At 44.0% G+C, this 27,927-nt stretch overlaps 2 protein-coding genes across 6 annotated transcripts in view; one reads left to right on the top strand and one right to left on the bottom strand.

The window, feature by feature from the left end:
- The window catches only part of PPM1E (protein phosphatase, Mg2+/Mn2+ dependent 1E), a 58,222-nt gene extending 52,903 nt beyond the window's left edge, over nucleotides 1-5,319 (top strand). Inside the window, exon 7 of the mRNA XM_052689229.1 lies at nucleotides 135-5,319. Coding sequence (XP_052545189.1) covers nucleotides 135-1,201 — 1,067 coding nt within the window. The 3' untranslated portion in view covers nucleotides 1,202-5,319. The remainder of the gene's footprint in view (nucleotides 1-134) is intronic.
- TRIM37 (tripartite motif containing 37) lies at nucleotides 4,009-27,772 on the bottom strand. 5 transcript variants are annotated; one of them, XM_052689228.1, is made up of 25 exons: nucleotides 27,579-27,772; nucleotides 27,159-27,260; nucleotides 26,432-26,472; nucleotides 25,803-25,919; nucleotides 25,096-25,183; nucleotides 24,101-24,223; nucleotides 22,793-22,916; nucleotides 21,241-21,308; nucleotides 20,902-21,026; nucleotides 19,756-19,806; nucleotides 19,263-19,344; nucleotides 18,123-18,199; nucleotides 17,460-17,639; nucleotides 16,629-16,743; nucleotides 16,193-16,405; nucleotides 15,704-15,834; nucleotides 14,917-15,014; nucleotides 13,768-13,968; nucleotides 11,959-12,270; nucleotides 11,390-11,518; nucleotides 10,670-10,856; nucleotides 9,924-10,042; nucleotides 8,218-8,370; nucleotides 7,321-7,405; nucleotides 4,009-4,989 (listed from the first exon to the last, which is right to left on the bottom strand). In XM_052689228.1, exons 1-25 carry the CDS (start codon nucleotides 27,597-27,599, stop codon nucleotides 4,905-4,907), a joined length of 3,027 nt encoding a protein of 1,008 aa, XP_052545188.1. In that variant the 5' UTR covers nucleotides 27,600-27,772; the 3' UTR covers nucleotides 4,009-4,904. The 5 variants fall into 5 exon arrangements, with proteins under 5 accessions (XP_052545188.1, XP_052545185.1, XP_052545184.1 ...); XM_052689225.1 differs by lacking the exon at nucleotides 4,009-4,989 and adding an exon at nucleotides 6,233-6,919 and having other exon boundaries at nucleotides 11,959-12,249; XM_052689224.1 differs by lacking the exon at nucleotides 4,009-4,989 and adding an exon at nucleotides 6,233-6,919 and having other exon boundaries at nucleotides 27,579-27,771.
- Nucleotides 27,773-27,927: the final 155 nt, after the last annotated feature.

Below are 27,927 nucleotides of genomic sequence, written 5' to 3'. Positions count from 1 at the left end.
AGTTTGAGGGGCTGTTCAAAATAGTTTCTAACCTGAGGAAGAGAGAGCCATTCACTCCATGCTGTGTTAATAAAAGGCTTCCAGATGCTGCAGCTGCAAACCCACGGTCTTGTGTACGTGTTGTTTTTCCACAGGGGACGCTGAGCACAAGCCATACATCTGTGGGGACGCAGACTCTGCCTCCACTGTACTGGATGGCTCTGAAGACTACCTCATTTTAGCCTGCGATGGTTTCTATGACACGGTCAATCCCGATGAGGCAGTCAAAGTGGTGGCTGACCATCTAAAGGAAAATAATGGTGACAGCAGCATGGTAGCACATAAATTAGTGGCATCTGCTCGGGATGCCGGTTCCAGCGACAACATTACTGTCATTGTGGTATTTCTCAGGGACATGAATGCGGCAGTCAGCGTTAGTGAGGAGTCGGACTGGACAGAGAACTCTTTTCAAGGTGGGCAAGAAGACAATGGGGAGGATAAGGAAAACCATGGAGAATGCAAGCGACCGTGGCCCCAGCACCAGTGCTCAGCACCTGCTGACCTAGGCTATGAAGGACGAGTGGATTCCTTCACTGATAGAACTAGCTTAAGCATAGGGTCCGGCATTAACCCATTCGATGATCAAGGCTATTTAGACCTGACAAAAACAGAAACTAGTACGCCCAATAGTGCCAAATACCTGCCACCAATTCAAGTGTTTAGTCCTGGTATACCAAAGAATGCAAGCTTGATTAATGGCTTAACAGTGAAGAACGAATCACCAGAGAGCACATCATCAGTGTGCGGACAGAGCGACCCCAGGGAGTACAGCGCTGCTCTTGGTTTGCGTGCTGCAGAGCGGAGCATCTACAGGGTGAAGGGTTTGACCCCCATCTCCTTTGGGCTGGAAGACGAACTGTTCAAGTCCTTGGGAAAACGAGTTGCATTCTTTCATTTCCGATTCTGTTCCGGGAAGAGGCGACGAGGAGCCAGGCTCAAACCAAAGTCTCACACGCCGCTCTTGGCTCGCGAGCCTTCCCACACTGAGGGGTCGGCTCTGCCCTCGCCTGTCCGAAGCCGTGGCAGCACGAGGCTGTTGGTCAGACGCTCCCCGTGGTGGAGGCTGCCCAGTCCTAACGCTTACAGTGAGGGCGCGTTTTTGACGCGAAGACAAAGTCGTTGTATACCAGACGCGTACCTTCATCGATGCTGTAAGATGTAACTGTCTCCCTTGTGTTTCCCCTTCAGACTCCCAAAATAGACATTCCCAAAATAAAACCGGCATCATCAGGAAGCGAAAAAAGGTGGGCATTTCAGAAGTGTGCTACAGTCTCCTGCAAAGCTCAAACCACGTGTAAATAGATCTAGGAATTAACAAATGTAGTTGTTTCAATTTCCACAAGGTTTGCTGGTGGTGCCGCCCGAGCAGCGCCACAGCCACCCGCACACACAGCATTAGTCACACTCACCAGTGAAAGCTGAATAGCTGGGTCCTGGGAACAGACACTGGGAGGGAACAGTCCTTGGAACTGCAGGAAGGTGAACCCACCTGAGATGCATCTATGGAGCAATATGTCAAGAAAGGTTCTGGTTTAGAACTGCTGATATTTTTTTTTTTAGAGTGGGGAGGAAGTTTCCATAGAAGTCCAGGTCGCGTGGGTTATTTTGTGTTCTGCTGTTCTGCTTTCTGTTTATTTCAGGCTATCATTAAGATGAATCAGAAAATTACATCCACTTTTGCAGGTAAAAGACTAAAAGCCATACAGGGTTTTACCAGGTACCTTAGGAATGGACAAACTAAGCTCCTGCTACTCTGTTCTCAGACTCCCATTGAGGTACAGACTCATAATTTACCTATTTTTTTTCTTGTAAGATAAAATGTGGAATATGAAGAAAACTGTTTTTGTAGTTTTTAAAACAAAGATTTCCTATGGCTAGAGGCGCAGCATAGGGAATGTCGTATATTTCTGGTGCTTTTAGTGGCATTTTTCTTCTTTGTCAGTTAAGGAAACTGTTCTCAGTTGGTTTTAATCAAATATGATTGTGCTTCATGCTTTGAGCCAACCTCTCTCCACCGTAACTTCATCTCAGGTCTTAAAAGAAACCACATCTGTGGAGATGTTCAGTACAGCACTGCTGTCGCTCCACAAGGCAAATCAGAGAGCTGCTTGCTAGGAGTAACGAGCAATTCAGGAGCTGTTTGGCTGCAGCAATGACTTCTAGATGGCAGTGGCATAATTGAGCATCGGGTTGCAGCATGAAGGACAGTCAGATGCTGCACCTGCCAGGAGCTTCAGTGCTGCAATTTGATGCTTTCCACAGTGTGTCAGAAGGGCTGCTGGAGCGATCCAAAGCAAATGGAAATGCCATGGATGCCTATGAGCAGGGGATGCGCTCGGGGGTTAGTGCAGGAGTGGGATTCTCTGACAATCCACAGCTCTGCTTTGGTCCAACCTGAATTCAGAAAGACAAGTGAGGAATGGCAGCAGACCTTATACTGAGTAACAGAGGGCTGCTGATCAAACTTGGGATCAAACAGTGCCCACCAGCTCTGCCCTGCTCTCGAGGTGATGTTAAACCCTCAAGGGAGCACTGAATGAGGACGTAAGTGAGCAGGCTATTCCCATCAGCTCCACTGAATAGGCATCCCGTTACTATTACTTGTTACAATAAGGAGGAGTATGAATAAATAAGTCTTTGTGAGCATTTATTGTGCAATTCATATCATTTTAGCAGTAATAATTTAATAACAGTATTAGTATTTAGCTAGCATTTGCAAAGTATTTTAATATTAAGTAGTCAGGAGATTATCCAACACAAAGAGATGGCAAGGTTTGAATTCCGCCAATTTCTGCTTCTTCTGTCTTTGATGCACTATTTTAAAAGCAATGTTATGAATAGCAAAAGGCTTTGTGAGTAACCAGGAGTTGGAGTGTGGCTTCAGATTCCTTTGATCTTTTTCAGACTTTTTTTTTTTAAATCTTGTGGGATCACTGGCTCTTATCTGTCATCTTAGTAAGCCTTAGCTGTTTTCTGTGTTCTCTTTAGCTGCAGCATATGTTCCAAGTCAGATTTACTAAGGAAATTTGAGAAACGGTGAAATATGCAACTCTGGGGCATCTCTGTGGTGCCTTTGTTTTAAATTATTCACAGTAATAATAATGCGTTGAAAGTCCATCTTGTAGCTGACTGGTGTGTCTGAGAAGAATGGCGGTGTGTAAGCGCGATTCTTGACTGAACTGGAAGGGCAAAGTGTCCCGGAGGACAAAACTTCTTCCCAGCCTGCTGGAGCGGTTGAAGAGCGCTGGACTGCGCGTGTGCTGTTTGGGGAAGGATAAAGCTTTTTAGGTGTGGATTCATCAACAACTCTGCTGCTCACACCATCTATCTTGCCAGGAGAACAATCCGCCATCGTAGTTCCAGTGTGGTCAGGTTAAAAAACACAAACACAAACCATTGTATAGATAGCAAGTGTTCATTTCTTCACTAACTGCATATTTATAGAGTAGATAGGAACCATTTGTAAGGTAAGTCCTTTAAAGTTCTATAATATTAAAGTAGTGGTTATTGGTCTGATATATGCTGCTCTTGATTCTACACACTAGACAAAAAAGCAGTGCTTTGTGAAATGCAGTGTTTTCTCTTAATGCCACTGGTGATAGGAAGTAGTTCTCTTCAGTTCAGAATCCTGTGCCCTTATTTGCTGCTTGCTAACGTAAGCAATAATCCCCCTCTAATGGTATCTAAGTGTTCTGTATCTCGTACTTTGATTGTCTATCTGGTGACAATGTAAAAATATTAGGCTAATATAAAAGTATTTAATTGTATTTATTAACTGTTGATACTGAGATTGTCTGTGACCTGTGTTTTGTATTTTTATCGTGTATCTTAGTGGTGGAATTTGTATCACAAATCTTTCCAATAAAGAGCTGAAGTATCCCTCTCTGCATTAACACAACCCGCATCAGTTTCAGTTTACGTATTGAGCGTGTTTGCAGAACCAGGAGGTAGGCAGTGAAAACATTTCTCTTTTAATTGATGCTGGTTTTGAGCAATGGGCTTCAGGCTGCCTGAAGCCGCTCCAAACTCGCTTGTATGCTATTCACTGTGAGTGCCAGAGGGGTTCACTTCATCCCCACTCTGATAAGTCTCCTGTGCACACTTTTTGAACGTGCAACTCTGAGGAATGTCTGCGTTGCAGAGAGCAGTATAGCACCAGACCAGGGAGCTGTTAACCCATTTCAATTTGCACTAAAGGTGGGTGGAAACGCATGTATATAACTTTTCTTTTACCTAGAAGTGCCATCAATTGTCCTTGCAACTAAAAACCATTCAGCATTTGAGTTAGATTGCGTTATGAACACTGAAGGACAATGTCAAAGCAGACGAACTTACGCCACGTTTATGGTGGCCCATTGTCATAGAAACTCCACGCTGTTTTTGGAACACTGTGTGTCAGTGAGAAATGCACTGTCCTATGGGCAGATAAGATGAGGCATAACGAGTTCCGTGCTTAGAGATATGACTGCTGTAGTTCAGCTCCACTCTCTCTTCACTAAATCTTCCCTACCCTGGCACTGGTCTGCAGGAAAAAATAGAAGAAAGATTGGTCTAAATTAGGGGCTGTTTTAGCACAATTTATTCACTCAGCACTAGTCCCATAAACAAAGCCATTAAAGGGGATACCCCAGCTTTGTTCATGCCTGTAATTTAGGGCAATCTTTCTTTAATCCATACCTTCTTTACAACAGGAACAAAAACGTTCTACCCTCATACTGTGCAATAAGTAAGAATGAAGCACCAACACAACCTCCAACTGTACATACTCTTTTCCAGTCCCTGATGATCAGGCAGTCGCACTATAATACTCGCCAGCATTAAAGCTAAAGAAAAATAAGAATCCCACCTCTTAGGGCCTAGTACAACTATTGTACGTCGCAACTGCATCTTGTCAGTGGTTCTTTTGGTTTTTGTTTTGTTCTCTCCCTCTCCTTCACTCCAGCAGAGATCCTGAAATGGGAACAGGGGAAGCTGGCTGAGCCCACCCTGAGCACCTCCACTTGTAGATGGCCAGGCGTGGGGCAGCTGCAGCACTGGGTGCTCCTGTCCACCCACCTGTAGCACCTGTCTGTGAAACTAACATGTTCTTTGTGCCGTGAATAAGTTAAAGCTCATCATTTAGCAATGTTGGGACTTTCCCTCTGCGATTCTGTTCTACAGTTCACATATGAGTTTATAGTTATAACCATGTATTAGTCATCCATATTTTATTTATGAAGCTGTTTATACAAAAACTGTTGAAGTTTTACCAGTATCTTAATAAAACAGTAATTTAAACCACGCTCCAGCTCGTCTGTTTCTTTAAAAGCTAATAAAGACTTCATCCAGATGGTGGTTGCTGTCCTCATTTTGGTGAAAGACTTTCTTTGTGCTATATAGAGAAGAAATTCTACATAGAGAAGAAAACATAACTCATTGCTGGGCTATCAGGTGTGGCTACTGGGAGAAAAGCTGCCCATTACAGCTCTCGGGGGTCTGTTCTACAGGCCATGTGCTGTTACAGCACAGGCACTTTCAGGACCAGCTCCAGAATCAGTCGCTTCACTAAGGCTTCGGAAGCCTTCCCTGCCTCTAGGATAAAACCCAGCAGCACACAAGTTCTTCGTGAGGTCAGCAAGGCACCAGAGCACTGCTTCCTCCTGTCCCTGCAGATGCTGGGCACCAACTCCAGAACAGATCATGTGGCTAATTCAAGTAATTTCCTTCAGCTTGGGCCCTCAGTAAGAGTAAAGCATCCGCGAGTGCTGAAGAGGCAGAGCTCAGCAATCACAGCTAATTGAGCTGCATGTGATAATCAGCATGCCACTCTGTGCTCGTGGCCTGCAGCTCAACGCAGGCCCAGTACTCAGGAACAAGGGGTGCATAACTCACAGCAAAGCTGCAGCTCCTTCCTTCAGCTAAGCAGCAGAAAGACTCACTGCAGTAAGAGCAAGCATGGGGCTTCTTAAGGAAGCAAGGAGGTTCTACGTGAATGCACAGCTTTAGAATTCTCTATGGACATTCATCAAATAATTCAAGAAAAAAAAAAAGAAGTCAGCAGCACCACAGAAGAAAGTTCTGTACTCAGCCAGGCATCACCACCATTCACTGCTGAAGAACCAGTCAGTTAGCAGGGGGTAACAGGGCGCTGCTGCACCTAACAGATGGTCTCTGTTACATTCCATGTTTACACACAAACACCTCAAACTTCGCATCAGATTTTAACATTCATTTTATTAACAAAGTGCAAACAGTTTTAAACTACGAGTTGTACAGCACTTGCACTGTGGGACGTTCATACAAAAACAAACACCAGTAGTCAGATGAGACGAGGACAACTATCAGACAGTTATTCATGCTTTTCCACTAACCAGTTACTCGGCTTTCATCATAGCTTCACAAGTAGTTTAGCAGCTCAAAACGCAATGCACAGCGGCAGAAAGTTTGGCAATGAGTTCAGGTTGGTCCACATCACAGACTGAGGAAAACAACTTCTGTGCCCACTACTTCAGGCCGCCTCCATCCGCTGCAGTGCAGGGAGGCAGCAGTCTCACACCATCCATTCATAGCCTTTACAGCAAGGATGTTCAGACATCAGCTATTATTCCAGTGACAACAGAACACATCCTGGAACAGGGCTCCAGCACCTTCTGGACATCTTTACAGAGCAGCTGGAGCTGGCAGAGCCAGCAGGAATGCAGCCTTTACAATGAGGCCTTCAAAGGCCATTTTGCCCCAGTAACAGACTTAAGATGACTGCAGATGAACCACACAATGGTACGACAGAATGCAGTGCACACACAGCCATGAACAACAGCCTTGGACTAAGCTCCAGTGAATAAATGTATGTCTTCCCAGGACGCGACCCAGCGAGTCTTCAGGCCCCAGCGCCGTCCTCTATCTGGTGCAGAGAAAGCCAGCTTTCAGCGACGCCCTCATTCCAGGGCACTAAGGCTTCAACAGACACAGCCTGACAATCCAAAAATCCTACGCTACATTCCAAAACCCAACAGGAGCTCCCTCCTGGCAGTTACATAAGCATGCTCAACTCAGCTGCTCCCTCCTCAGCACCACCTCATTTCTGAGGACTGCCTTAAAAACGCAGATGCTGAACAGCCAGAAGGAGGCAGGTCAGCCACACTGTCATCCCCCTGTGGCAGGCTGTGCAAACACCCATCTGTCTACTGGAAACAAAAGAGGAACGTTTCCTTTATTCTCTGCAGCTCCAGGAGCAGCAGGGAAAGGTGCATCCCAGGGCTACAGCCACGCCAGAAGCCAGTGAAGGCAAACAGTTAGAAATACCTGGTGGTGTCTTCTCCATTAACGAAGCTGCGGTCATCAGAACCCATTTGATCACCTCCTGGGAACACTGAGCACCGCTCTGAAGCTGAAAACAAACCAACCAACATTTGTTACCTTCATCAGGTGAGCAATTGGAACAGAGCAAGTTCACTTTCCATCAGCTGCAAGCACTGCTGTACTGTACTTAATCACCAACACAGCTGTACCCGATGCCTTTGGCACCACATTAGGACATTAATTTAAAGGTCACTTCAGTCAAACAGATATGAGTGATGCTTTGATTATTCTGATGAGTTGTCAAGTTTTAGTGCCTGCTGCAGACATACAGCAAAGCAGTAAGCCAATTACTTAAATGAGCCGTTAGGTCACCTGCTAATGCTGTGCGAGATGCTTACTCAAGCCAAAACCCAGCTTCATCCAGCATCAGATGTCACCTTACAGCTTACAATTTCATCAGAAGGTTAAAGCTTTTCAGAGAAACGTCAGTGCTGTTTCAAAAACTCATGTCAGGTTCTCAAAGCACACTCCTGCCAATTAAAATGCAAATTCATGCCTAAGACAGTGGTTAAGTCCCTGAAGTTGCAGCCTACTTAGTATCAGTGCTGGTACACAGGGAGTTCCAATTCAGAAGGACTAGAGCTATGGGTTTTCCAACACTTCCCCTGGGAGACTCACCTAAGCTGACTTCTCAAGGCTACAAAGAGTTCCCGTCTCCTGTTTTGATCTGTTTTTAATTAGGATCCCAAGAGAGGAGTTCTAAATCTTATTGGCTCTTACTTGTGCTTAATACCTCTAAGGCATCTCCAGTAATCTCTGCTGCAGGAGCAGCCTGCATTAACAGGCACACGGAGGCACCCGCAGGAGCACCTGGGAAGGTTTCTCACACAACCCATTTACCTTCACTTGAGGACTGCACAGAGAAGGCATGGTTAAACCCCTCCGACGTGGAGGTGGCATCCTCCTGCTCCTCGTTTTCTGTGTCACATTCAATGTCACTGTCACTGCTCATGCCTGGCAGGAGATGAAGGACGTGCTTCTGACACGACCCACCTGCCAAAGAAACAAAACAAATCTAACAAAAGCAAAAACAACAGTGGTAAATCTCATAGCTAAAGCATTTGATTTTCTCACATGCAAGAGTTATCAGAGACCAAGAAAAAGCAGGTTCCAAACTGACTGTGTTTACTAGAGCACTAATGAAATCGACAGAACAGCAGGGAACAGCTTTGGAATCAGCCTAGTTTTGCTGTGCAGTGTAACTTAAGAGGAGCAGTTCCAACATGCCACCAGCTGAGAGCAGACTCAGGTTCCTTCCTGTCTGAGCTGCATTCCCCGCCAGCTGCTCTGCCTACAAGTAGGACAGAATATGAAGGTGGCTTTTTCGACCATCTACTCAGCTCTACCAACCCGCTGCTCAAGCAGCAATACTCTGTTATGTGTCCTTCCTACACAAGGGAACCACAGCTCTCGAAGTCAAGGTGGTTTGTTTTATTTTGCCAGAACATGGGAGCACAATGGAACCAGCCAAAGACCTTCTCCTCCCTTTCAAACAATTTTAGGGGTGACCAAAGGAGTACATTCTGCTCTTCTACTTCTCCAGTGTTGACACTCTTTGCAAAGAGAAAGCAAGCAGTGAAGTGAGATGCCAACTTTACTGCACTTTTTCCTCTGAAAGGAAAAAAAAAGTAATATTTGTTTCCTGGTGTTTTTAACAATGAAGTATTTTACTTTTTAAAACATTTTCCTGTTTAGACTCTCTGCTATAACAGGAGAACTGCAGGAGCACATCATGATCACGCTGCAGTGACTAAGAGCAGAAATTCAGTTTTGTCACTGAGAGACCTTCTGTAAATGCCAACTCCCACACAATATTGCACACTGCAGATAGAGATGGATGCTGGCACCTTAATATAGGCTTTGTGCTACAATTCAGTCATTGAAATTCAAATTAGTGCAGGGGTGGAAGGCAGGAGAGTTTTAGCAAGATAAGAAAAAACTCTTCTACGTGGACTTTCAAAAAGAATGCCAATAATACTTTTTTCCAGCATGGAAAGGATGCAGGAAGGGAGGGGGGGAAGTTTCCTCCAAGTCTCTAAGGAAACTGGCTTATGTACCACAACACCCAGTACAAATGGACTGCTGAAGGAGGGTTCTAGTGCAAGTGTGGAGGTAGTTACCACTGTGGTGCATCCCTGAAAGCAGAAGACTTGAAAGCCAAGGTCACTGATTGCTGGTTTAACTAGATAAGTTATTTTCAAGGTCACAATAACAACCAGCACAGCAAAAGACCCCAAGGCACAGCAAGAGGTAAAAAAAGCAAGTCCAGAAAACAGAAGGCACCGTGTCACATTACCTGCTAGGTCTCTGCATTCATGCTGTACCATAACATCACTGCTCATGGACAGCAGTGGCACACAGGTGCTCCCCCCCCTCGTTTAGCTTTATACTGCAGCTGCTAAACGTTACAGCAAAGTTCAGCAGCCACAGAAACAGCTGCTGTTTTCTCATCCTTTCCCCTTCAAGCTACTTCCATTACAGAAACAAATGACCATAGACTGGAAGCATTGTAACACTGCTTTCTTCCTTTGCAACATCCAAGTTACCTTCCTCTGGTCCTGCTGAAGCTCCCTCAGGAAGCACAGTCTGCAGCTCCCCAGTTTCAGAGCTGTCTTCCAAACCACCCGACTGCGTCCCCTCAGTGCGATAGCCTTTAGAATTTGATCTGAAGATTTAGGAGAGATACAGAAATCCACGTTAGAAATCTGGCTTTCATACAGCTCTGGAAAAAAAAACACCAACTCCTTTCAGTGCCACATCTTGTTTAATTCATTAAGCCACATCCACTTCCAGCTTTGACTAATTTAAAAGTACTTAAAATCTAAAAAAAATCCTTCAAAGTTTATGGTGAATATTTATTAAAAAAGGGATTTTTTGTTATTTAGAAAAAAATTAAGTACTCCATTGCACTCAGCTTAGTTACACAACAGTTATTATGAAACTGCTGAAGAGTCCAGTGAAGAATTTTCTCTGAAGAAACCTTCAGTGAGATGATATTATGGCAGGGAATCGTGGAACAGGAGACTGTGCCCACCTTTCTAATCAAAGTAGCAGACCACACCAACAGCTGATCAGAATTAAAGAAGAAAAAGAAAAGTACAACCTGTACTCTGGTTACAGAACCAAAAATTGATATCCATAAGGAAGAACAGCAGCCAATTAAACTTTGAAGCAATTCCTCTTCGCTGTTACAAGCACTCATTTCAGCAGATTGGCATTTTTTTCTTCAAAGATCAAGGGAAAGGAGAGAAGAAAGGACAAGACGGAGGGGAGAACACACAAAAATCCTTACCCTACAGCACCAGATTTTCTGGTCTTCTCCACAGCAGCCAAACCATTTAAGCCAGAAACTCCCGCATCAGAATCTGACCCTTCACAAGGCCTTTCCTCTGGCTTAGGCAGTGCCTCAGAAGCATTACTGCTAACCAGGGGCCTGGGGCAGTGATGCCGACTGCTTGACTTTGAGCTGCCTACTCCACCTGGGAAAAGAGGGAGAAAAGCTCAAAGCCCACCCACTTTCAGAAGAGTCAATCCAGTCAGTTTACATCACTGTTCAGTTCAACGTGCACAAGCACGCCCTCCCCTACAACCTCACATTTTAAGCATCACACAGGATGCAGGTACCACCTGTGCACATTATCTGACCACACACACAATCTCTATTTCCCCAGCTCATGCAGTTAAAGTTCAACTTCTAGTATCACACTCTCTTCACTACTTTTCCAAGCTACAGATGCAAGGTTGCTCGGCAGGAGCAAAGCAGCCACTCAAGTGGTGAATGAGGCTGAATCAGGCACAGAGGCTGGTCACACAGCGTGCACCATCTTCCTGTGCTTCCCACAGCAGGCCACTACCACAGGTCTGTGCTGGCACAGCAGCATTAGTTACGTTTGCAAACAGACCCAGCCAAGTTTCAGGAAAACTTCAGTTGCCACATACAGGACTTCTCAAAAAAAAACAACAAAAACCTCCTGTACAACAGATACAACACAGCACAGATGAGCTTGCTTACCTTCACAAGTCTGCCCATCTCCCTTTAACCGAAGATTACTATCCCCACAGTCCATAGCTCTTCGTAGAGACAGACTCCCTGCTGCTCCGGAGCGAACAGGTTTGGGTGAATTACTCTTCTTACTCACAGCTGCAAACACAATTTCAGATGCAACAAGTATTCAACCAAACTGCTTACAGCATTCTGTTTGTGCTCGTTTTAAGGGAGGTTAGTGACCAATGAGACCAACGTGGAGCTCAGCTCCCCATCGTGCACAGAACTCCTCCATCCTTCCTGTCAAATGGGATGGAGGAAAGCTTAAGTAAGCTGGGAGCTTCCAGCCCCCAAGCTGGAAGATAGAAAGGATAAGGATAACTAGAAGCACCTCTCATGCTGTTTGTGGCTTCTTAAATTCACCGTTCCCTGAGCTTGTGGCAGTGCTGCAGGAACTTCTCTAAGTGTAAGAATGAGGAGTGGTAACTGGAACAGCAAAATGCCAAGCTTTGCTGTGACCACATTTCAATGCAAGCCACAAGATTGTTCCTATTTTACAGAGCGTCTATGTCCCACTGCCTCCTCTGAGTACTTACAGTTCCTGATGTAACAGCTGGTCACTGAAGACTTGGTCAGTAGTTCCATGCCTATTTCTTGCAGCTTGCTGCAGCTGTCTGTTCCACAGGCAGCTAAAGCTCCTTGCTCAATGGAGAAGAAGTTGGGCTGCCCATCGCACGAGCCAGCATTGCTGCTCCTTACTTCTGATAGCTGGTTTTTTACGTCAGACATTTTGCTTCGTACTTCAGCCATCTGAGTTTTAAGCCTCTTCAGCATCTTCAAGTCCGGCGGCACGCGCCACATGGCCTGGTGCCTCCGCAGCTCCCGATCTTTGAGAGAGTACGACGACGCTTCACCAAAGGGAAGAGTTGAACTCAACAGGTAAGTAAACTGTTCTCAGACAAAAATGGGCATTTTTAATAGCCCTAAGAGTTCTACCTTTTGCCCTGCTGTGGATACAAGAGATGAGATGCTTTCTTTTGTACACTTACAGCCCTGTAATTTAGGATACTAGTATGGCACAACCAAGGAACAGCACGTTTCTATCCTGTCTGAGGAAGGGCATAGACCTTGCTCTTCACAAAGAGCAGGACCTCTGATACTGAGGCATAAATTCTTATGACAGATGAGTAGCCTATGCTGCCAGATAAGCTTGAGTTCATGAGCCTGGTTTCTAATTAAAACATCAAATTTGTTAAATGTTTTCTATAAAATGTGTTAAAAGCCATAGCAGATTCTCATACCACCACCATTTCACATTAACATGTAAAACTCACTGAAATCTGGAACTAGGGGAAAAATCCCCTTAAGTACATAACACCACAAAATTGTGCCAAAGAACCAAGACCTGAGAAAATCTGCATGCTGCTTAGATAGAAATTGATCACCTTTGATGTCTGTTTGAAGTGCTACAAGTCCTATAACCGTTTTATTGCAAATTCAGCTGTTCTGAGCTTTTCCACACCTTCAACTTAGAAAGTGAAGCTCAGCAAACTCCAAATACAACCACAGCTTTCTCTCATTTGCATGACTCAAATAAGATCTGGGAACAGTCAAGCCACACACGTACATCAGCAGCAGGTAACTCCAGCTGCATGGCTTGTAGCTTAAGATCACCAAAAACCCATTAAATACAAAAGATGAGCCTAATCTTGCCTAAGTAGTACAGCTCAAAATGCAGCAGCATCTCAGTTTAAGCCGTTGAATTTCATCACTTTCCTGCCTGAGCCCATCTCCTTTTTGCCCTCTGCTTGCTTTTTAACAGTTTTCAGTGCCTTTTTCATATAGAAGTAAATTCCAGGATTTATCTCCCTGCTGACATACACTGTGCTCCCAGTAATCTCAACCACTAAGTGTACAAACTGTGTGAAGCACGAGGTGTAACTGCTTTTTCTCAGCAGATAGCTGTTTTGAGTTGTTTTGTCTTCCACTGCTAACCCCTTCCAGAAAAGGGCCTTTCATGCATCCCCCATAGCAACTTTTGAAATGAACTGCACGAAATGCATCACTACAATGTTACCACACAAAACAGCCAGCCAGGTCAGTCTCATCCCCCTAGACGAGACAAGAAGATGCTCCCTGATAAACACTTCTGTTTTCAGTTGAGTCATACAGCGTTCTCATGCTGAGGTCACCCATCAAGACAATGAACGTGTTGAGATGCAGCATTCTGATGAGCACAGATGAGGACAGGAAGTCTAGCTATCAGTGAAAATGATGGCCCCTCATTCTCTTTTTCCCTCTCCACAAATCTACTTCTGGATCTCCACAAATCTACTACCTCTGGAATTGCATTCTCAAGAGACAGCTCCAGTTTGGAATGAAATGGAGATTTGAGGTGCAGTTACCTCTGCTCTGTAGAAGAGAGGCAGGTGGACGTGGCTGGAGGCCCCAGAGGTTCTCCATACCATTTCTGTCTTTCAGATCCAACAGGTGGATTAAAATCAAGGGATCAATATCCAGTAAACTGCTGCTAGCTGCTGAGCCCAGGGCACTTCCTCCTCGCCTCGAAGGTCTTCCACTTGCACTGGTGTAGCCATGGCTGGTACCTAAGGAAGAGTTATGGGGACACAGCATGGGTGTGAATGACAAGAGTTGGAGAGTTCAAGCAGATCAGGCACAGAAGCACTCCAAGAAACCTAACAAGATATCAGTATTATTTCATCCCCTTATGCATTCTGAAAGCAGTCAGATTTACTTCAACAATCTTTAAGCTAAGCACCACCACGGGAGAGGAAGGGAGGAAAAGAAGTGTTTGGCTCATATCTTCCATGTAAATCTCTTAATAAATAGATTGGATCAATCAATTAACAAATCAATACAAACGGCATTTATTCTCAAGGCACACACATAAACCTTCTACCTTTTTCACCTGTCCCATTAGACTTCCTCTGCAGCATTTCTGGTGTCAGTTCTGATCAGGTCATCTCTATGGTTATCTCTACCATACAGAAATATGCATACATTCAACATTTCAGAGTCTTAGCCTACAGCTCACAGTTTGGGTTATAATGGTCTCCAGAAGGCATGAGATCTTAGAACATCTTTCTATTTTAACAATTTAAATATCTTTCTTCTTGACTTTTAAGATTATTCACTCCCTTCCACACAGTTCAGGTTTTATAGTGCATAAAAATCTAGAGTGAATGCATCACATGCTTGGAGGCCACACAGATATGAGTGAAAAAAAGCCTTCCAAATTCGTTTTATTGAAATGGAAGGATTTTCTAAGAGGCAGAGAAACCTCCCTCCTAACTTCCACATCATTTTAAACATCTCCAGATTTCCCCCCACCGTTTTTATGGTTTTTTTTCCTAAACCAAACCAACGAGATGTTTCTGCTACACTGCAATAATCAGTACAAACTACATGATGCAGCACTTCCAAAAATAGAAATGCCTGCAGAACACACAGCTTGACGTTGCTTCCAAAAAGAACAGGGAAGAAGTCCAGCAGTGCTTCGCATCTACAGGAATTCTGAAGGCTATTTTTCATACCTGATGCCCCAGGAGCAGCAGCAGCTGCTGCATCTTCCATGAGATCTCCTTCTTCCAACTCCATATTATTGCTATATTCCACATCGTTTTCTCCAGACCTGAAGAGAAGATTGGGGTGGAAATGGCAGAATTACATCTTACATACAAAATACAGTTATTAGATTCTGGCTGCTCCCATTACACATTATGGCACGCACCACTGAGAAAAACACAAAGCACCATGAATAGTTCCTTCTGCACTCCAAACTACACAAATTAGTGCGTTAATTAAACGGCTGACTAATAACCAGGAGTCTAAAAGTATCACACAGATCCAGGCTGTAAAATCTCATCCTGTAAACCTCTCTACCTGTGCTTGTTACTTGTTACAACACATTCTCATGTTATAACAGATGCTCTAGATTTGACATCAGTGCATCAGCTAAGAAAATGAAGTTCTCTGCTTTTCAGAAACTACCTTATTTCCACTCCTACTGCATCACTTTCTAACACCAAGCTCTATTTCATTGTGGTGCTGATCAGCACAGAAACAAATTCCTTCCTGTTTTGTCAAAGAATCCTTACAGGCTACCAAAAACAGAAGCACTATAAAAGCAAAGGAAGAGACCAGTAAGTAAAGAACCAGTGCCTGAAAATTCTTTGTTTAACATCAGCTTATGTTGCTTCCAGCACAGGAAACATCCCTTATGTTGCACTGACTCACAGATATACCATAACTCTGTGTAACAAATGAATTTTTACTGCTTGGGAAACACAAGGTGATTACCTGTGATTTTAAGTTACTTACATAGTTTCTTCATCAATATCATTCTCTTCAGTGTTGCTGGTTGCCGTTGAACTAGCTGAGGAGCTGCTGCCATCAAGGTGGTTCACTTCGTCTTCTCCAGCAAGATCCAAATCACCATCAGAGAGTTCATGCTAAAGAACAAGAACATTTCACTCAGACTGCACTGCTTTTGTCAAGAGCTACAAACAGAATCCTTCTCCTGCAGCGGTGCCACCCTGCCAGATAGAAGTGATGGGTCTGAAAGCACAATAAGAGCTGGTGACAAAGAAAGTTACATTGCTCAGCTGCAACTGGGAAACCTCCTTACAGCGATCACATAGCTCTGTTCCAGAACATCCCTGAGACACCTCCTGCTAACTGTCAAACCCATTGTCTCCTATTTCCACAGACATTAAGTCTCATTTACAATTCAAAACTTCACAAGTGTTTCTACTGCTAACCTATTATAAAAAGCCACACAAGAGAAGGCAAAATAAAGACAGTTCCTACACTGAAGTCTTCATGCTGTATCTTCTCTTCATCCTCTTCCTTGTTATCTCTCATTAACCCCGGAGCAGCAACGTTCTCAAGCAGTGCTTCAGTGCTTGGTCCAGACTTTTTTGATCTTGTTTCTTGTCCATCATCATTCTGGGGACTGAGGTGAGTGTCTGGGGGTGAAATGCCTCGTGACTTCTGAGTCCGGGAAAGCTCAATTGCGAGCCTCTTAATTAGAGAGACACACAGAAACACACACAGAAGATAACAATGGAGCAGCATCATTGCATCAAACCCTTTTGGTTGACTTGCACATATATTAAATGCCATCAAGGCACAGTACATGTGGCTACCCAGGTAAACAAAAACGCCAAATATCAGCTCCATAACTTAAAACAGTTAATTATGAGGCAACAAAAAGTGATTTTATATCAATATACATCAAACTTACTTCTTTGAGATTATTTATTTGTTGGATATAACTTGTCTGAGCAGCTTCCAACTGAGCAATATACCAGTGTTGATCTCGACACTTCTGGAAAAAGGTTGGTGAGCGCACCTGAAACCTTCAAAACAACAGTTGAGAAGTCTCAATTTTCTGACAAAGTCAGAAAAGCCCTGCATAAGAACACTGGATGACCAGAAATGCCATCATAACAGGCATCACGCAAGGGCAACCCTGCCCACAGCAGCAGGGTTGAACTACATGATGTCTAAGGTGACTTCCAGCCCAAGCTATTCTGTGATTCCATGAACAGTACTTCTGTACTCACTATCCTGAATGCAATGAATAGCAGAAACAATTACAGGAGAGACATTATGTTATTGTCCCAAACCAACACTAGCAAAATCAACACACTACAAAGCATTTAACAGGAGCAAGAGAAGGTCTGTGTAGTGATGTCTGAAGTAGATGAACAAAGTTCCTACATTTGTCCTGATATTGCAGCATTACCTCTTACATTACAGACTTCTTTCCTTCATTCCCAAAGCTCTCCCATGCTCACTACCTAGAGAGAGAGAATACATCCTCTTTCTCATTTGAGTTACCTACAGATCTCTACTCAGGGAGTAGCAGTGTCAAGCATAGCTCCTTCTCAAATAAATACCAACTTTTCTCTACTCACTTTAGCAAGCTTGCTCCTTTTACACTTATGACAGTAAAATCCATTTATGAAAATCATGTCACAATCACTTTAAGTTCAACTAATTGTTTTTTACCTCAGTAGTACATATACTTCATGAAATAATAGCACAAAACCCCCCACCATGTCTTCCTTACCTTAGTATCACAGTGTCATTTTGTCTGTTCAAATAGCCTTCGTTGGCTAACAAGTCTAGACGAAAGAATCTGTTGTAACCCCAGCATTCTCCAACTTCAAAATCAGAGGCAAACTCTCTAATTATGTTTTTAGTGGGATCGTTGGTGGACTGGTGAACCATTTCCACGCGGTACTCATACCTACATGTAGGAAGATCACAAGGTAAAGATCAAAACAAAGAGGTCAGAACTGCTGAACGCACTGGGCCAAAGCAAACTGCCCTCCCTGAGAAGCTGCGTCCACCTGGAGAGGTGACTCAACTCAGTTGTAAGATGTTACTGAAGATAAGAGAACTGGGGAAAGAAGGCAGGAACAGGGAGTCATCTGGTAAACCAAGCCTACAACGGAACGCTACGAGACAGAATCTCTCATCAGGTGTTCAGCCAGTTTGCTTCCTTCCTTGAACAAGTCACTGAGTAACAGCCTGAAAATATTTTCAGGCTCAACAGCCAACAGGAATCTCACCAGTCTTCAGCAATGACTTCACCAGTCCCCTGCAACACCACAGGACTCGAGGCTGCTCTTTTCCAAACCCTTCAGATGCTTTGGCAATAGAAAAGTAAAAACCACCAAGAAAACACAACATCAAAAGTCACTGCTGTTCTCAAAGGAGGTTTGCTTACTTGGATGTCTCTGGCAAGCCAGCTGACAGCTCCAAGAACACAGACAGGTAGTAGCCCCGTACGACTCCATTTCCATCCTTGAAAAAACATAAAATAAAGAAATTAACTGATTACAAATAAAGCCAAAACCAGATAAAACCCACCTCTATGCACTCTTGAAGGTTTGGGAAGTAGTTTCAGAAAGTAGTTTCCATCAGATTTTCAGCAGTACTCTGTTTCATACACTACAGCTTTGATTTTTATTTTTTTTTAAAGTCTCCTGTGACCTAGAACTCTTCCTGTAATTTGAATCAGTGTAGAGTTCTCATCTGGAAATGCATAAACACTTTATTTGTATCACTCAAAACTCAAAGCAGAGCTTTAGTTATTCTATTAAAAATTAGGAGTTCACTTGAGTGGCAGACTGAATGGACAAACAGCTGTCAGTGCACTGGAGCACAATTAACATATGAATGAAAAAGAAGTAAAAACAGCTGCAAGTTTACACATCAGTTTGTATCTGTCCAGTTTCCACTTGAATTCTCAAGATGAAAACAGCTCAGGTCAAATATTAGTTCTGAAGTACTTTATGTAAAGCTGCACTTCAAAGTCACTCCATTTTTGGAAGGAAGTCATTTTTACTTCTTCAGAAGAACAAACAATGAAAACGTTGTCAGTTAACAGAGAAACCAAGTCTGAATCACCAGAGAAAAACATTATGACAGAAATTTCTACCCTCATTGCAATCAAGAACAAGGAATGGCTCAATTTTAACCCCCTGGATTGAAGAAGAGATTCAACTTACCGTTTGAAAATTAGTTTTAAAGCCTTCTAGCAACACACCTTACAGCCAATCCTGAATGCCCATCACCCTGAAGGCTTGCACAGCAGCCCACCTGTGTACTGCTAGAATACAGCACTGTGCATACATGTTAACCAGATTAACTTCCCTGAGAGCCTTCAGTAAAGGATATCTGGAGGCAGAGGAACGCCCCGCCTGCTCATGATTAATTCTGCAGCCTTACGTTCCTCCCCTCCCCATCCCTCTGCCCATGTCTGCCACCAAGAGAAACCAACTGATGTCTCCTCACAGCAGAAGCACACGCAGGTCACTCAGGGAGTTTGGATGCAATGACAATTTCAGTTGAAAACGTAACTCACTGGGTAAACTTTTAACCTCCAACAAAGTCCTGACACCTGAAGAGGTGGGCTGTAAACAGGATCTGCTCGCTGACGCAGTGTGCTATTGAGAGAGGAGAGAAAACATTTGCTACTGGGACAAAGCAAAACCCTCCAGACACTGCACATACACTTGCACTCTGTAGGACCATCCTTCCTGCTGCACAGATGTGTAGCACGAGGCCACACACAGTGTTAAGTCCTTAAGAATATATGTATTCCTTACAAAATTACCCAATCCTTTGTATAAGGAGCAATAAGTACCTCGTCTTTATAATTAAAAATCCTTATCAATTTCCAATTCAGCTAGGATTAACTGCTGTTCACCTGGGAAATCAGATTTTGACCAAGTCTGTCACATCCAGCAGCTTTCAACAAAGGCGACTCAGTGTTTAAAAAAAAATATCACACATGAACAGAAGAAACAGAAAATGGCTCCTGAGAGTCCAAGAAATATCACAAGATCCATTCTTACCTAAAGTTTTCCAATACAAAAGTAGTTGAGTCATAGGCTGGAACCAATTCACTGGGAGGAAAAAAAATACATTAGAATACATTGAATAACAACCTCTTAATAGATTGAATTTCATATCAAATTCACTGGTAGCACCAGGAGCGTGAAGCTGTTGCTGTTAAGTATAAAACTGAAATGCTTCTACTTCAAGAGCACAAGATACCTCACTGGATGATGAGCATTCAGCTGAAGTTTACCTTAGAGAGATCTTTAAATTTTTTTCAGAAGACACTTCAGGACAATACAACCATTGCAACTTGAGATTGCATTTAAAAGCAGCCTAGATTGATTTGAGGGATTCAAATCAATTGCTCAGATTTCTCAGGCTTGCAGTTTTATGGGGATGACTGGCAGCCAGCTTTCTCAAACTCTGCAACCTCCCCAGAGCCCAGCACTAACAGCACTCTCTTTACGAAGAAGTGTTAGGAAGTGATTTTGTCTAAATATTAAGGTGACCTGCAGAGGCATCTCAGGAGAGCCTTGCAATTATATACTGAATGATCCCATTAATTAGAGAAAAAGGACAAACCAGTGTAACAACTGACAAACTAAGTGTAAAAGGGAAGGAAAAAAAAAAAAAGAAAAATCGAGTCAGCTGGAACCCACTGTTCTGAGTCCCCAGCAGGGATACAGACTTATGACACAGGCCCTGCAGGAACAGAAAGCCCAAGTGAGGCGTAGGCTGCTAAGGGAAGGCACACAGTTGGACATTTTTGGTGAATAAACTTGGACACAAACTGAGTCAGGGACACCAAGTTCAACGCCAAGCAATGAACGGAACCACGCTACCAGATCTCTCGCATGGCAGAGAGGTACGGCTCCCCTGCACCAGAGGAGGTTATCAGGGAATCTCTCTGAAACCAACCTAACCATCAGAAATTCATCACCCATTCCTTTAAACCCACACATTGCTATACCTGCCCTTGTTTTACACAAGGCTTATGCACATCAACATACATCCTACCTCCCAGACTCACTACAGTGTCCTCCTCCATACAGCTGAAATCTGTTTCTCGGGACATGGGAAATCCTCCTCTATTTTGTACCTAGGAAAGCAGTTACAAGATGCCTCTCACAACTGCAACAGAGAGGAAATGCAACACTTACCTTGTGAAGTCAGGAGGAACAGGAGTAGTGACAAATGAGGCCATAGGCTTCCGGTGAACCTGCTGGAACATCATCAGGATCTCTGAACTTTTGGATATCAGCTCGCTCTTACTGCATGACCGTAACTATCAGGGAACACAGAAAGAAGAAGGATGCTTGCACCATCACTGCAAAACAGATGGTGGCCACTTTGGATTTCAAACAAATAGCTCTATATCAAGTAATAGTCACCCCTTCAAGTAACACTTGAAAAATAAGTAAATAAGAAAGAAGGTCAACTGAAGAACCGTCCACGTGTTATACATACAAACGTTACATTCCAGCTGTTTTCATAATCACCTGATGCTCCACTTCCTCAAGCAGGGACTCCAGAAGTTCAGTTTCTTGGGTAAGAGATGTCTTTTGACCTGTTTAAAGACAGGAAGACCTGTTTAAAAACAAGATGACACATTCCCAAGGTTGATTGAGAAAGCATTTTCAAAGCAAGCCTACGTTTTTAATTAGAGCTGTAGCAATGAACTCATTTGAGGTTAAGACAATATTGAAACATTCTCTGTGTCCCAGAAATGGCAGGTTTGTTGTTTCAGGGCACTTTTTTGAACAAAAAACAGCAGGACTGACTTCACTGCATTTGCTTTCCTTTAGGAATCTCTTTTATACGAGCAGACACTTTGCAAGTCCACCATTTCTCCAGACTTTGATTTTTGTTTTCTTCATTAAAAACAACAACAAAAAGAACAGCCAACAAATGGAAAAAAGAAAAAACCAAACATTTAAGTGTGTTTGTGAACTTCAATTAGCATGAAGCCTGAGACAAGGAAGAGCAAAAAAGCTCTGTCACATGTCTGTTTTTTTCTCATGGGGATTTACTTTGTCACTATCACACATTAAGTGCCCCAAGAACGCTTGGTAATCCTTAGAAAAAGAGGTGTTACACAGGAAATGTTCATCTGGACACGCAAGGCTTTCTGCCACAATTCTAAGAGTGACCTTCAAGCCATACACCTTAAAACAAACCTTACAACACAGATACAGGGCCAACAACATATTTGTTCGTTTGCTCTGATGTGAGGTTGTGTACCTTGCAAGACTGAGTTCAGATGTGTAACATTTCAAGACTGTCTAAAGAGATTGGCATCTCACAGAGCTGCCATCTCCAGTATGAGCTGCTATCTGTGTACTTATCAGCATGAAAGCACACGTGGAAAAGACAAGGCACACAGAAGCACAGATGAAAGACTGAGTGAGCAAAGCACGCAGGGAGCTGCTGCCTGCAGAGGAAAACTCAAAGTCAAAATAAAAACACTTTCTAAAAGCGTTGCTCCTGTAACCTTCAGTAACCATCACTCATCTCACCTCTCTTGAAACCAAAGAACTCAAGTGACCAGCCTCCAAAAGCGAAAGCATTAGGAACTAAACTACAACTCTGATTCCAGATGCCCTGCTCTTCATTTGCAGACTGCCCACACACGTGGCTCTGAATGGCTGCTTAGCAGGCAACAGTGAAACTTCAAGTTCTTTCAATTACATTAAGAGGAGGCAGCATAACAAAGATGTCTCTCTGGGCTAACACCAAAGATCATGGAAACAGGTTGCCACTGTGAGACAAAGCTCTAAATAACTTCCAATTAAGTTTAAGTGTTCTCTGAGCTGTTTATTATACAGGAGTTTGTAATTAACAGAACAAGCTACCTCCAGAAACTCAGGGCTGCTGCACAGCAACTACAATATTAAATACAAGGCCTACTGTAGGTAGTTTTCTGTCAGTTTCCCAGCTTAACCCCATTACATGGCACAAGCAGCCACGATCCAAGGTTAAGGAAGTTTCTCAGCACATTTACACATTTTGAACACATGGCTCCCACTCACAGCAGATCAGGCAAACACCCACCCATCAGTGTTATGAGCTTGTTCTTCAGCTGAGTGTCCAGCCGGGCAATCATCATCTCCACTGCATTCCTGATCTCCCGAACTCGTTCATCCTTTGCACTGCGCACTGCCTCCACGTTCCTCTCCTAAAAGAGGGTTCAGGAAAAAACAAACACAAACATGGATAAAGAGGAACTACTCACACTTTTGCACATTTTACTCATTTAAACGACCCCAGCGATTATACAGTGATCTTCCAGAGCCTGGAGATCATAAATCCATACAATGGGTTGGAAGGGGCCCTAAAGATCACCTCGTTCCAGCCCTGCTGCCACAAGGCAGGGTTGCCACACGTTAAATATGCAACAAGGCCTCCTAGAGCCCCTTCCAGCCCTTCTCTTTGAGAAAAAAAAATAAAAATCCTGGTCTTAATGAACTCAAGCGTGCACATTTAGAATAAGAAAACAGGAATGTGTTTTAGATGAGCTACATTACAGCTACTGTTGCCAAACTCAGTACTTCATTATGTTGTTTTACACATCCTTCAACTGCTACTGAACACAGAAGTGTTGCCCTCTGGTGGGTAACCAAAGGTTAACAACAAACTTGAGCAACGTTTTCTCAATACAAATTCACCATTCAAAGATTATTCAGCATCCAGTTTAGAAAATACAACTATCAGTGCTTCTTCTGTAACCTCAGCAGTATAGGAAAAAAGAATTACTTTGTTGGAAACAGGAACAGTTGGATAGAACTTGTGCCCTTCTTCTTGCAAGGGATTTCTCTACACTTTACAAATACCTCCAAGTGAACTCAGTTCTGCACTGAAGCAGAGCTAAGCCACCACTGAGTACAGCTAACAGCTGCCTGAGCTGCAGCACACCCAGGAACCACTGACACTTGTTCAAAAACAGGCTGTATTTAAGTACACTTGTATTTTAATTTCCCAGAGGAAAGGGAATAAGATCTGCTATAACAAAGCATTTGTGTGCTGGTTTGGCACAGCAGACTGCACGTTTTATGTTTTACTGTTTATAAAAATAACCTTTCAAGGAACTGCTTGAGTTTAGTTTGACATACCACGCACAAGAGATACATTCCCTGCTAGCCAACACACACCTTTCTGTCTGACAATTGCAAAAACATTGAGAATGTGTAAATGCAACTAAGAAGTGAAAACTTCTGAGATAATCTGTTTACTTTCACAGAATCAACTGTGCACAGGCACCAAAAATATCTCTGAGCATATGAAATTGAATACTATTTCCATTATCCTCTGACAATGGCACACTGCAGGAAAACATGGTGTTATTTTGAGTCAATTTCTTACCACTTCTTGCACTAAACTGATCAGCTCCATGAGTCTCCTCCTAAGCTTTGCCACTTCTTCATTCACTTTCGTGACGTGCTGTTCATATATTTCTGCCAGTGGCTTAAAAGTATGTCCTCCATGCTATTAAAAATGATAATAAATAAGTCAAGAGAGGAGATTAGAACATATCATTTTAACTTCAGTCTGCTCCTATTAAATTACTGACAGAGGGGAAGAAAGCCTCCTCATGTATCACTCGCTCTGGAAAAGTTCCAAAGCAGACAGCAAGTAGGAAGTCTGCCTCTCGCTTCCCTTCATAAGAAGTCATGAATTTGGCTTTCATAACATCCAAACTTCCTGTCAAGAAGTCCTCCAAAAATAAACTGCTTTATTCACTGGGCAGCTCTAACAAATCAAATAGAGACAGAAGGATTATTCCTACTAAAACAGCCTTCCCAAATAAAAGCAGCATTCAACCACCGATATTCCAAGGCACTGCAGCAGTCTCTCCCTGAAATATTCTACTGAGAGGAAAATAAACGGTGTGGTGAACTGCAATGCTAGAACACCTGTGCAGATATTCAGGAGTATTACCCAGGATGCTTCCATAACATTATCTAAATACTCTGAGAAAGATTTCTTCCTTTACCCATAAAATTCTTCACCACCTACTGTTTGCCCATCCTGAAGCTTGTTACCTTCCTTGTTATTTTAGTCTCCTTTCAAAATAATAATAATAATAATATATATATATATATTCTCTATTTTTTCACATTATTTTTCAATAATATATATATATTTTTTTTTTTCCTTCACTTTGCTTCTCTAATTAGAAACACAAGAAACCCACATTCACACTGAGTTATAAAAGCATGCACATCTATAGTACTGGCATGGTAACTCAATAGCCAAATTAAGTTCCGTAGCTTCTCCATTTCCTCAGACTGCAGCTGGGCTCGCTGCTGGCACTCCTCACTGCAGCACCCTGCAGCACTCCAGCAGGCTGCTCTTACCATTCCTCCCCAGAGCGCACACTGGTGGCAGATGCATTTCTTACAGGTCCAGCAGAACACACTGAGCTTTTCGTGGTGATTTTCACACCTGAAGCAAAACAGAAAAACAACGTATCAAACACAGAGAATGCTTACAATAAAGCCCAGAACTCCAGTAGAGCATGAAGCATTAGCGTAGATTCGCAAGAACAGTCAACAAAGATCTTTTATAAAATAAACATCCTTAGTATTGTCAGGAAGTATCCCACAGAAAAAAAAGTGTATTAATAAAAATCAGATTTAAGATTTATGCTCAGCAGGTACAGGTTACCATCCTGAATCAAGCTCAGAATCCTATCAGCAAGCCCAGCACAGCCCAGGCAAACCTCCAGTGCGTCTCCCCTGCTCCTCCACCAAGTTTCAGGTATTGCAGAAATTACACACAATTAGTCTCTGTCCATTTCTCAATGCTTCTGCTCACATTTCCTCTCATTTAAGCTCTATTCATCCAAGTGAGAAATAGTATAGTTTAGGAGCTTTATGTGCTACTATGACAGAAATGAACTCCAACTTTCAGAGACAACACTGATTACGACCATTAAGCGATGGCACAATTCAGCCTTTAAATCAGAAAACTGTCCCCTGACTTAACAAAAACAAGATGAAATTAAAAGCTCATTCCCATAAGGCAAACTGCAAACCCTTCATGTGAGGAATGCTCTATTTACTTGTCTTTCTCATTTTCTTCATGCTTTGTGAGGCTGCACAGTTGAAGCGTATCGAGCTGCTGCGTGACCTCCTCTGCCCAGCGACAGTTGACGAGCTCTCGGAGCTGCAGTGGGGCTCTGCAAGAAGCATTGCTGAGAGTTACAGCGAGAACCGTGCTGCAGGAGCAAGCAGAGCACACTGACATGAGATCAGTTCACCAAATCCACATCACTCAAAAAGTCAGTAGTTGTTTCAGACACACAGCGATGCGGTGTTTTAAGCTGGCTTGCTCTTACTGGAGGAAGAAAGGTCAAACCACCCCACAGCTACACAGGGGCACCAGAACTACCCTTACAGTCACGTGTGCCTGGATAACACTTGGCAGATATTTCATTGCTCAGCATGTCAATTCTCCCATTACTCAGCCATCTCTACAGCTGTGCTTCAATGAACACCTCTGTAAAACACAGAAATACTTACCTCCTTACAAGCCTTTTAAAAATTACACATTAAATACTTTCAAAGCTGAATATGAAGTTCTGCAAAAACGATTGGCTGTTTTCTCAAATACCTCCCCTTCCTTAGGGGAAAATACATCCCACCTTCGATTCACACAGATAATGTATTCCTAGTGTTCAAAATCCCTTACCTACAGTGAGGGCACTGAGCTCTTTGTTCTGTCAGCCAACGCTACGAAGTAAAAAAGGAAAGTTTTTAAAGAAACAGCAGGGAAAGAACTGCAAGCAAGAACAATCTATTGTTATTTATGAGTTAATTCTTTTCATTAGTCTTCTACTTTTCCTTTTTTAGAGATTTGAAATCAAACTATTCAACCACTTGTTACAAAAGAAGCTGCTATTTGTATCTTAGAAACAGGACAGCTGCAGTCCTCAAACCAATCCAGTTAAAACAAATAGAGGAATTCTGCAGCACCCAAAGTTCCAGCAGCAGCCACGTACATACCTGGTGCAGGTTCCCAGAGCTCAAGGCTAACAAATACATCGCAACAAAAGAAAGCAAAAGATACTTCAAAGATCAGGAATTCCTGCCATAACTTATTTTCCCCTATTGGCACACAAGTTAGACACCTGCAGACCAATGGTCAACCCCACGTGGGACCTCTGAATGTTTCTCCACCAGAAAGTTCCACACAAAGACAAGTGGCTGAGGAAGGAACGTTGAAGGAAGGGTCACAAGACAGCTGTGCCTTAAGAGCAGAGGGCTGCTGAACACAACAGGGCCTGCTGAGAGCACCGTGCAGAGACAGGGAACGCTCAGAACCCCACAGGGAGGGCAAGACAGAACACACCGCCTGCTGAAGAGCAGCTCCTAAGCTCGTACGTTTGTAAGTTAACGACAGCGAGGAGCAAACTCACCCGAATGCAGCTGAAGCAGCACAGCTTGGAGCAGTGAGGGCAGAGCCGCGCATCGCGCAGCTTCTCCATACAAATAAAGCATCGGAACACCTCGGCGATGCTCTGGAAAAGGGCAGACGGTTCCTACTGTCACCGCCTGCTTCGCACGCAGAGCTCAGCACCGCCATCCCGTAACATCCCGCCCGCACACCTCGCGCCCATTTTGCGACGCTTTTCTTCAAGGACCCGCTCCTCCTTTGGATTATTTTCTCTTCCCGGGTTCCGCACCTCCTGCCCGCCACCCGGCTCCGTTACGGCACCGCAGCCCGCGGTCCCGGCTCCGTATTCTCCGAGCCCCGTTACGCCGCGGAGCCGCGCGCCGCCCCGCACAGCGCACCTGGGCCGCGCCCTGACGGAGCGCAACCGCCGCCCGCCGCTCACCTCCACGCTCTGCTCGTCCATGGCCGCGGCTCTCCCGGAGGGAGCGGTTCCCTCCCTCCCCGGCTCTCCCGCCCCGCGACGGCCAAAACGCGGACGCGGGAAGCGCTAAGAGCCGCCGCGGTCAGGCGGCGGACCGACGCCCCGCACCCGGCCGGCCGCAGCCATAGTAGCGGCAACGGGGCGGAGCCGCCCGTCAGCGAGCCAGCCCTGCGCAACGCACTGCGCACGCGCGGACGGGCCGGGGGCGGGCTGGGCGCTGTGCGCGCGCTGCGATGTCCGTTGCCGTGAGGCGTTGGCGGCGTGTGCGGCGCGGGAAAGTCCGCTAGGAACGTGTGTGAGGTGCGGGGAG

Source organism: Tympanuchus pallidicinctus, unplaced genomic scaffold (assembly GCF_026119805.1).
Source record: "Tympanuchus pallidicinctus isolate F22 unplaced genomic scaffold, pur_lepc_1.0 scaffold24, whole genome shotgun sequence".
In the NCBI taxonomy this organism is placed as follows: Eukaryota; Metazoa; Chordata; class Aves; order Galliformes; family Phasianidae; genus Tympanuchus; species Tympanuchus pallidicinctus.
This window is presented reverse-complemented; position numbering and strand designations above follow the sequence as displayed.